This window comes from Papaver somniferum, chromosome 6 (genome assembly GCF_003573695.1).
Source record: "Papaver somniferum cultivar HN1 chromosome 6, ASM357369v1, whole genome shotgun sequence".
NCBI lineage: Eukaryota > Viridiplantae > Streptophyta > Magnoliopsida > Ranunculales > Papaveraceae > Papaver > Papaver somniferum.
The window spans coordinates 96887062-96897441 of NC_039363.1; the positions used below are offsets into that span (position 1 = coordinate 96887062).

The 10380-nt window shown below is 38.4% G+C and overlaps 1 protein-coding gene across 1 annotated transcript; it reads left to right on the forward strand.

The window, feature by feature from the left end:
• The first annotated feature begins 6964 nt into the window (after positions 1-6964).
• Positions 6965-10144, forward strand: LOC113288501. Its single transcript, XM_026537551.1, has 6 exons — positions 6965-7328; positions 7447-7947; positions 8073-8225; positions 8341-8706; positions 8790-9220; positions 9317-10144. The coding sequence occupies exons 1-6, from the start codon at positions 7025-7027 to the stop codon at positions 10010-10012; spliced, it is 2451 nt and encodes an 816-aa protein (XP_026393336.1). The 5' UTR covers positions 6965-7024; the 3' UTR covers positions 10013-10144.
• Positions 10145-10380: the final 236 nt, after the last annotated feature.

The following is a 10380-nucleotide window of genomic DNA, read 5'->3' on the forward strand; positions in this document are numbered from 1 at the left end:
TATGTCGGATATTAACCTAACGGAATCCGGATGTTCGGAAACGGATACCGGACATCGAATATCCATTGACAGCCCTAAAGAGGATGGCGGCACCAAAACTGCGACCCAGTCCAAGTCCCGGTCTCCTCGGCGTAATAATTAAACAACAACGTTGGCGAGTACTCTGTATAATCACTACTAAGATATCTAATTCACACTTACACAGTTACACCAATCAAATCATCACTAATTTTTGTTAATTAAGACACCAATTAATCGGAGTACTAATTAACAAAACCTTCACAAAAATTAAGACCGGCCCCGTGCTTGCGAACAACTAATCTAAACTGAATGAATGTAATGTTGGAGCCTGGTTTATAGGACGGTTTTGTGTGAGAGTCCAAAACTTGTGGAACTCCGAAACCGTGTGAGAAGCTTGGGTCGGTGGAGAGATTTTGGGATATACCAAAATCATCCGGTCAAGAGTATTGCAACTCTAGATTTTTTTTTGTTTATTCCGAAAGTTTAGGGAATTCCTAACTAAGTTATGAAACCCTAGTGTTGTAGGCTAAGTAATGTACCTATATAAATAGCCTAGTAGAGAACCTAGAAAAATACACCAAAAATTCTTTTTTCTCTATGTTTTCTCCTAAACGATAATATATAAAATCTCTTAGTTTTTCCAAGGATTCAACCTCGTTAAATTCTCGTCTCTTTTATTTTCTAGTTTGTGTTCTTTACAATATTTAGAGTACCATTGTGTAGCTGTGCAAATCGCTTCTGCAGGGTTTTTAGCACAACAATTGGCATCAAGAGCTCGGGTTAGGTTCTTGGAATTTTGGGTATTCATAATATTGTAGGGGGGGTATTTTTTTCTGAAGTTATTAGAGGTAATTCTGATCTCATGGAAGTTTAGTTGTTTATCTATATTTGGTTGTTTGTGAACAGTGGTTGATCCTGAAAAACAAGTTGATCCGAATAAACCAGTTGATCTGTTAGGAGAACATTCGGAGTCCACAAGTAAAGATAAAGAAACAAAATAAGAAATACTTAATTCACATAGATCACAACTGAAGGTTGAAAAGTTCACCGGAACCAATAACTTTGGTTTATGGAGAACATGCGTAATTGATGCTCTTGTTCATCTTGACCTAGAGGAAGCTCTAGAAGGTCGGCCAGCGGAGATGTCTGACAAGCAGTGGAACAAGATGAACAAATTATGTCTTGGTTCGATTCGAGGGTGTTTAGCAACAGTAGTAAGAGTTAATTATCAGCACGAGACTTCAACTAAGGATCTATGGGAAAAGCTAGAGAAATAACATCTTGTGAAGAACGTGGAAAATAGGATACATCTTAAGAGGAATTTGTATCGCTATAACATGAAGAAGGGTGCCTCTCTAACTGAGCACCTAGATGCATATAATAAAATTCTTGCTGAGTTGGTTAACTATCATGAGAATATCGAGGACGAGGAACAAGCTTTGTGTCTGATAAACTCTCTTCCTGAAAGGTATGAACCCGTGATAAAGGCTTTAATACACGGAAAAGATAAGATGACATATGCTGAGGTCACTCCAACATTGCGCAGTGAGGAGTTCAGGAAGATGGACCACGAAGACATGTCAAGTGAAGCTAACAATGACTTGCTTCTTGTAAGAGGTCGTTCAATAGACAGAAGAAAGAATAATGGTGATCGTGGAAAAGGTAAAGGGCGTTCAAATTCAAGAGCGCGTCTGCATAGATGAATGTGCATGGTGTCATGACTTTGGCCATTGGGCTAAGGATTGTTCCAAGCGTAAATATAGACAAAGGGATAAAAACAAGACCGAGGTGAACGTTGCTAAGGCAAGTGAAGATTCAGATGAAGCTTCAAATTTCACGTTGACTGTGATACCATCAACTTGTATCGTAGATGACGGTACATGGGTACTAGATTCTAGTGCTACTTATCATATTTGTCCTCATCGGGACTAGTTCTCAAGCTTTGAAGAGTTTGATGGAGAAGTACGTATGGGGAATAATCATACCTGCAGGGTGATCGGGATTGGTAGCGTTCGAATCAAGATGCATGATAGTATGGTTCAGGAGCTGAAGGAAGTAAGGTTCGTACCTTCTGTGAAGAAGAATCTGATTTCACTTGAAAATTTGGAAGCTAAGGGATACAAGTTAGTCGCTGAAAATGGCGTTCTAAAGTTAATCTCTGGATCGTTGGTAATCATGAAGGGCACAAGACATCATAACTTGTACTACTTAACTGGGAGTACAGTAAATGGAGATGTGTCTATTTCTGAACACATCGAGACTGCAACTATGGAAACCACGAAATTATGCCATATGTGGCTTGCACATTCATGTGATAAGTCGTTATATTCTTTAATTCGACAAGATTTATTGAAAGGTGCTATTGCTTGCAAATTAGAGTTTTTTGAACATTGTGTGAAAAGAAAGAAGACAAGAACAAGTTTTGGCACAGAAATCCACAACACTAGTGGAGTTCTTGATTATGTTCACTCAGATGTTTGGGGTCCCTCCAAGAATGCATCATTGGGAGGGAAACATTGGTTCGTGTCGTTCATTGAAGACTATTCTATGCGCGTATGGGTGTGCACCATGATGCATAAGGATGAAGTCCTGGAAGTCTTTGTGAGGTGGAAAAAGGAAATTGAGACTCAAACTGGCAAAAATATCAAGGTACTACGTTCGGACAATGGTGGAGAGTACAAAAGTGATCCATTCTTGAAAGTATGTCAGGGTGAGGCAATACAGAGGCATTTCACAGTTAAGAAGACACCGCAACAAAATGGGGTAGCTGAACGCATGAATCACACTTTGTTGGAGAAGGTACGATGAATGTTATCTAATGCTGGATTAGGTAAAGCGTTTTGGGATGAGGCAGTTACATATGCGTGCTTCCTCATTAATTGGTTGCTATCAGCTGCATTAGAAAGTAAAACTCCGACGGAGAAGTGGTATGGTAAACCATATTATGACTATGACTCAATTCATATCTTCGGTTGCCCTGCTTGGTATCATGTTAGTGAAAATAAGCTTGATAACCGTGCTGTTAAAGGGATCTTTATGGGTGTGAAGAAAGGAGTGAAAGGTTTCAAAATATGGAATCCAGCAGAGAAGAAGATAGTCATGAGTAGAGATGTTACATTTGATGAAGCGTTTATGGTGAAGTATTGGGGTTCTCGACAGGTGAAGAACACTATCAGTACCGGTGACCCTTTGCATCAGGTGGAGATTGATACAACCCCACTAATTCCAACTAAGTATGTATCTGTTACGATTATTTCCGAAGGCATGGCGTCTACAATGGAGGTAAATACTGAAGTTCCAAATGATAGTGACGATCGTAATAAAGCAGAACATGAAGCAGTGGAAGATACAGAAGCTACGGTCACTAAGACCATAGCAACCAGCAAACCAAGAAGACAAACCAGGAAACCTGGTTGGATGGATGATTTTGTATCTTATGTATGACTAGTATCTTATGTATGACTAGTTATTGAAGAAGGCATTCCAAATACCTATTTTGAAGCTATACACAATGTAGAGCATCAAGAATGGGAAGCTGTTATGCAGGATGAGATGGAGTCTCTTTACAAGAATGGCACGTGGATTCTTACGAAGCTTCCGAACGGTAAGAAGGTCATTGGGTGCAAATGGGTATATGCTAAGAAAGAAGGATCTCAAGTGAATCAAGTACGCTACAAGGCAAGGTTAGTTGCGAAAGGTTATTCCCAAAAGGAAGGGATTGACTACAATGAGGTGTTCTCTCCAGTTTGGAAACACTCATCAATTCGAATTTTGTTGGCCTTGGTAGCACAATATGATTTAGACCTAGTTCAGTTAGATGTCAAGACGGTGTTCTTACATGGTGATCTAGAAGAGGAGATCTATATGACTCAGCCGAGTGGGTTCAAAGTTGCTGGAAAAGAAGATTGTGTATGCAAGCTGAAAATATCGTTGTATAGGCTGAAGCAGTCTCCAAGACGGTACAAGCGATTTGATCAGTTTATGATTGGCCAGACATACACAAGAAGTCACTATGACTATTGTGTATACTTCAAGAAGCTATGTGATGGGTCTTTCATATATTTGCTCTTATATGTTGATGATATGCTGATAGCATCGAATAACAAGAAAGAGATTGAAAATTTGAAGCACAAATTGTCAACTGAGTTTGAGATGAAATATCTGGGAGAAGCTAAGAAGATTCTTGGCATGGAGATTCAATGTGACAGAGAGAAGGGTAAAGTTTGTTTGTCCCAAAAGGCATACTTGAAGAAAGTGTTACAGAAATTTGGTGTTTGTGAAGGAAATAAAACTGTAAGTACTCCCCTTGGTCCTCATTTTAAGTTGAGATCTGATATGTCTCCTACTATTTAAGAAGAGCGTGAGTATATGGCCCAAGTCCCATATGCTAGTGTGCTGTTGGTAGCTTGATGTATGCGATGGTATGTATGAGGCCAGACGTTTCACATGCAGTAAATATGATCAGTCGTTCCTGGTAAAGGACATTAGCAAGATGTGAAATGGATTTTGAGGTATCTTTATGGTACTGTTGATGTTGGATTGGATTTTGTGAAGGAAGATCGGAACAATCAGCTGTGTGATGGTTATGTGGATTCTGACTATGCTGGTGATTTGGACAAGAGTCGTTCAACTACAGGTTATGTATTTACCTTGGCTGGAGCAGCGGTTAGTTGGAGATCGATTTTGCAGTCTATTGTGGCCCTCTCAACTATTGAGGCGGAGTATATGGCAGTGACCGAGGCATTTAAGGAAGCTATATAGTTACAAGGTTTGCTTGATGACTTGGGTCTTGTGCAGGAACAGCTGTCTGTGCATTGTGATAGTCTTAGTGCAATTTACTTGGCTAAGAATCAAGTGCATCATGTCAGAACCAAACATATAGATGTCCGATTTCACTTTGTTAGAGAAATTCTGGAAGAAGAAGATATTTTACTTGTGAAGATCGATATTAAAGACCATCCAGATGATATGTTAACGAAAGTAGTATCTGGGGTCAAGTTTCGTCATTACTCGAAATTGATCCACATTCTTCCAGTTTGGTGAGACCCTTTAGGGTAGAGGTTCTTAGGAACATGGTGGAGGCCTTCTAGCAAGGCCATTGAGTGAACTATGTTCGGTTTGATTCCTTGCAGAGGATACGTAGGCATCCTATGGCGCAATCGACGTTGGAAGACGAAGGTGGTTTCGCGTATTGATCGTCTAATGCATGGATGCATGATCCGAGGTGGAGAATTGTTGGAGCCTGGTTTATAGGACACGGTTTTGTGTGAGAGTCCAAAACTTGTGGAACTCCAAAACCATGTGAGAAGCTTGGGTCGGTGGAGATATTTTGGGATATACCAAAATCAGCCGGTCAAGAATATTGCAACTCTTGATTTTGTTTTGCTTATTCCTAAAGTTTAGGGAATTCCTAGCTAAGTTATGAAACCCTAGTCTTGTAGGCTAAGTAATGTACCTATATAAATAGCCTAGTAGAGAACCTAGAAAATTACACCAAAAAATTCTTCTTTCTCTCTAGGGTTTATATATTTTTCCCGAACGATAATATATAAAATCTCTTTGTTTTTTCGAGGATTCAACCTCGTTAAATTCTCATCTCTTTTATTTTTTAGTTTGTGTTCTTTACAATATTTAGAGTACCATTGTGTAGCTGTGTGCAAATCACTTCCGCAGGATTTTTAGCGCAACATATAAATATTTCGACTTAGTTAGGAAACCATTAATCTCCTAATCTGAATGCCTTTTTTTTGTGACAACTATACTGGAAGGGTTGTTTTGAACGCACCTCCTGGACTCCTGGTGTTCCCGGTCGGGTGTACAAGTTCACTAAAATTCAATAAATTCGGTTCGACGTGCTTTTATTTTTTGATAACTCGGTTCGACTTGCACATTCCAGACTTAGGATTTTCTTCAACTACGTCAACGTCATATTATAATATACTCCCTCCGTACTATTATATAGGCGGAATATGACATTTTCTTTGTACCATTAGATAGGCGGAATGACAATTTCAAGATGGTTTTTATCTATTTTACCCTTATTTATGTTGTTTGGTTATCCTCACATTTAAGTTTATATTTCTAACATAGAAAATATAATAAGGGGTAAAACAGGAAAAGTCATGAATTTTTATGAAATCAAAAAGGAATTCTTAATTTAAGAGATTTGATCCCGCCGCCTATATACGTGGTACGGAGGGAGTAAATGGTAATTGTCAAGACAGCTAATGGTACACTTCATTTATTGGATGATTATCTGCTAACAATATACTAGGGTGGTAGTTGTACCAAATTTATATAATCAGCCATTTTCTCTGCTAAATAACCCCAGAAGAGAGAGGAATTTTTCTCGTGATTTGAACTTTTAACGACGAGAAGAATATATATTTCTTTTTGACATAAGACGGCCTTAGTAAGACTTGAATCTTGTTTGTACCTTGAATTTTGGGTCTTAGGCTGTGGCATAGCTCGCCTAGGTGCAGCAACGGCCATGTTCCTACAAAACATGATCCAGAAACAAAACATTCCCTCCGTTTTTGAAAAACAGATGCTATCATTTTTTAGGCTAAATTGAGAAGAAAAAAAAGTGATAGTATCTCATTTTTAAAATCGGAGGGACATGGAAAAGAATAATGTCACGAATTGCTGTTGTATATAGGAGTGTCCGATTTAGAATGGAAGTCAACCAAGCATTATATGCATGCTTATTACTTAATAATAATACTGCTTATTATCTATGAACCTTAATCATTAGTTTATACTGATCCAATCAACATTATGTCTGTCACAGTCTCACCTGTTTCACGACATCACACCGGATTGACGGAATAGCCAGGTCAAGGCGTCAGGTTTAACAGTGTACATATGTAGTTTGAACGGCTTATCTATATCTATATATAGCTATGTATTTTCATTTCATTCTCTCCATCTCTACATCTTTCTCTCTTGGTCTCTCTAGCTAGCTATATCTCTCTCTCCTAGTTGTACTTTTCAATCACTGACGATGTCTACTACTAGGGAAGGTGATGAACATAATCATGAACCGCAGGAGGCGAGGCTGCAGAGAATTGAATCAAGTAATATTGCTGGTATTGAATTGATGCTTAGCAAACTTGTCGACTCTCTTGCTCATAACCAACGACAAATGCTAGAGACTCAAGCACAAAGCCAACAGCATTTGCTAGAGTTGTTAACAACAAACTTTAATAAAGGACTAGAGGAAGTACTGAGGCAACAAAACAAGGCATTAGCAAATTCAATTGGCGAAAAGAAAGTTAAAGCTGATGAAAAGAAGCAAAAAACTACTGGTAAGTCATGTCTTACCTGATACAACTATACCCAGACTGCCGTTTACAGAATTATTATTATACGTAGTTTGATAAATTTTGGTTGCCTATTTCCTTCTCGCGTCCATGTCGAGTACAGAAACCGCTGCCGTTCCTTATATCGTGGAAGAATACGAGGATCTGTTTTACGCAGCATATTATGGTGAGTGGGAAGACGCTAAAAAATATTTTGAGGCTCATCCAGATTCAATCAAAAAAGCAATTACAAGTGAGTCAGATACAGCACTGCATGTAGCTGTGAAGTTTACAGAGTGGGAATTTGTGGAGGAGATTGTGAAATTCGTATCTCGAGATGTTCTTGAAATAAAGGAAAAATCTGGTTTGACAGCACTTCACATGGCTGCCGCACTCGGAAATGTTGAAGCTGCTCAGTCTATGGTAAAGAAAAATCGCAAATTGATAAAACTACGCGATAATGACGGAAATATCCCACTTGAAACTGCAATTTCAAACGTCTCAGATGGACAAAATAAGACTGTTGAGTATCTTTACACTGAAACTCTAAAGTACTACCCAAGTCTATTCTCCGGTCCTCAAGGTGCTAAGCTCTTGTGCTGCGCGATTGAGGCCAGTTTCTTCGGTGCGTAAAATTTATTTATTGATGGTAGTTTCTACCATGAGCAGAATCTGATAAGCTAATTTCTTGTAAACATACTATTCTACTATGATAATATTATGCTAGTTTAACATATGCTGTGTTTGTAGATGTGGCGATTTCGATTGTTGAACAGTTCCCAGATTTGGCCATGGAGAAAATTGAAAAAAGGGAGATGTACGTGCTAGAGTCGATCGTCTGCAGGCCATTTTCATTTCTTAGTGGAACCAAGTTATCATGGTGGCAACGCTTCGTCTACTCTTGTTAGTTATACTGATCACCCGAGATTTACTTTCAGTTTTTACGATCCCCATGTGTTAAATTATACTTAGGTTTTATGTTCCTCATTGCTACTGCATATGCATGTCTGTGGTACAGTGATTCGTGTTGACATGCGTTCACCATATGACAAGCTCGATTCGGAAGAAGACAAGGAGAATCCTCCGGAAAACCAAGAAAGCACCATTAGAGACGAAGAGAACCTTTTGGAGAGTTCAGAGGGCCTAATGATTAGAGATGAAGATAATCATTTAGAAAATTCCCAACTCCCCATAACAGACGAAGAAAATCCTTTGGATAGTTTAGATGGCCAGATAGGAAACGAAGAGAATGAAAATGACGAGACTGAGTCCGATAAACTGTCAGTTGTCTCATCAGTCGTCTCCTCAATTAAGTCCTCAGCTAGTAACAAAGGAATGCTGAAAAAGTTCATCTCCGGACACATCATGCCTTTCTACACAAAAGGTATTTTTTCTTAGTCTATATTATATATAATGCAAATTTTCAAGTTGAATTCAGTGTTATATGTCTGATCAGTTATCCTTCAGTGCCTCTTGTGAAACGTCTGTACAGCGAAAAGTTGATGCACAAACAAGCCGTTATTTTGGTTCAAAAGATGCTAGAACAAATTGACGAGAATACAGCCACTATCACAGAAGTTATTGATTTTCTTAACAAAACATGCGTCGTAGACACGGCTATTAAATATGGGATCACTGAGTTTATTGTAGAGTGTCTGAGTATATTTCCTTTTGCGGGGGATGAAACAATGATACAAATAGCCATTGCAGAACGAAATGAAAAGATTTTGAATCTCATATTGGAAACCAGTGAAGATCAAAAAGATGATTTGCTCTCTAAAATAGATGAAAATGGTAACAGTATTCTACATTACGTTGCCAAAATCGCACCATCTTACCAACTCAATTCAGTATCTGGTGCTGTGCTACAAATGCAACGCGAAACACAGTGGTATAAGGTAAGGATTACAGTCAATATCCACTAATATTATAGCTAGCTTCATTATTATTTACCGCTAAGTCTATCCACCTGATCTCATAAATTAACTTATCAGGGGATTGAAAGCATGGTACATCCAATCTTGAAACACACCAGAAATGTTAATGGGGATACAGCTCAATTTGTATTTATAGAGGAACACAAGAAGTTAGTAGCGACAGGAGAAAAATGGATGAAAGAGACGTCTGGATCTTGCATGGTGGTTGCGACCCTTATCGCTACTGTGGCGTTTGCAGCTGCTTTCACTGTCCCAGGAGGTAATATTAGTGATCCAGATAACCCTAGAAATGGCGTCCCGATTTTCTTGACCAAGAACACATTTGCAATGTTTGCGTTAGCAGACGCTGTAGCTCTATTCTCGTCAATCACCTCCGTTATTATGTTCTTAGCTATCATGAGCTCTCGTTATGCTGAAGAGGATTTCCTGAAGTCATTGCCACAGAAACTGATAATTGGTCTTGCAAATTTGTTCCTTTCTATGGCCAGCATACTGGTAGCTTTTGGTGCAGCATTCACCCTTGTTCTTAGACACCGATATTCATGGGCTCCAATTCCAATAGCGGTTTTTGGTTTTATTTCTGTCTTCTTATTTGCTTCTCTGGAGTTTCCTTTATTTCTTGAAATGGTACGTCTCACATATTGGCCTCGTGTCTTGAAAGCAAAGAACCGCCGGCCTATTTTTTCCGAAAAGGAGGTCCGACGAACTTTCAAGCAAAACAGCATTAAGCGAAAGGCCAAAAAAGACAATTAAAACCTCTTAAGTTCTTATGATACCACATTTGTTGACTATGGTAGTGGCTTTCAACTGGTGTTCTACTTGAATTACATTATGTTCATTTCTTTTTTCCCTTATTGTTTGGCTTGTAAGCTTTGTTTGGGAATTGGGTACTTTATATATATATATATATATATATATATATATATATATATATATATATATATATATATATATATATATATATTTTCTTTATCCATGGTTTTCGTTTTTTTGTTCATTTAATGTTACTTTTATTTATATATATATAGAGGAGGGATCCCCTCACACTTTTATTATCACATTATCTCACACTTTGGATATCATTATACGAATAAAAACCAAAAGGTAAGGATTTGGAGCTA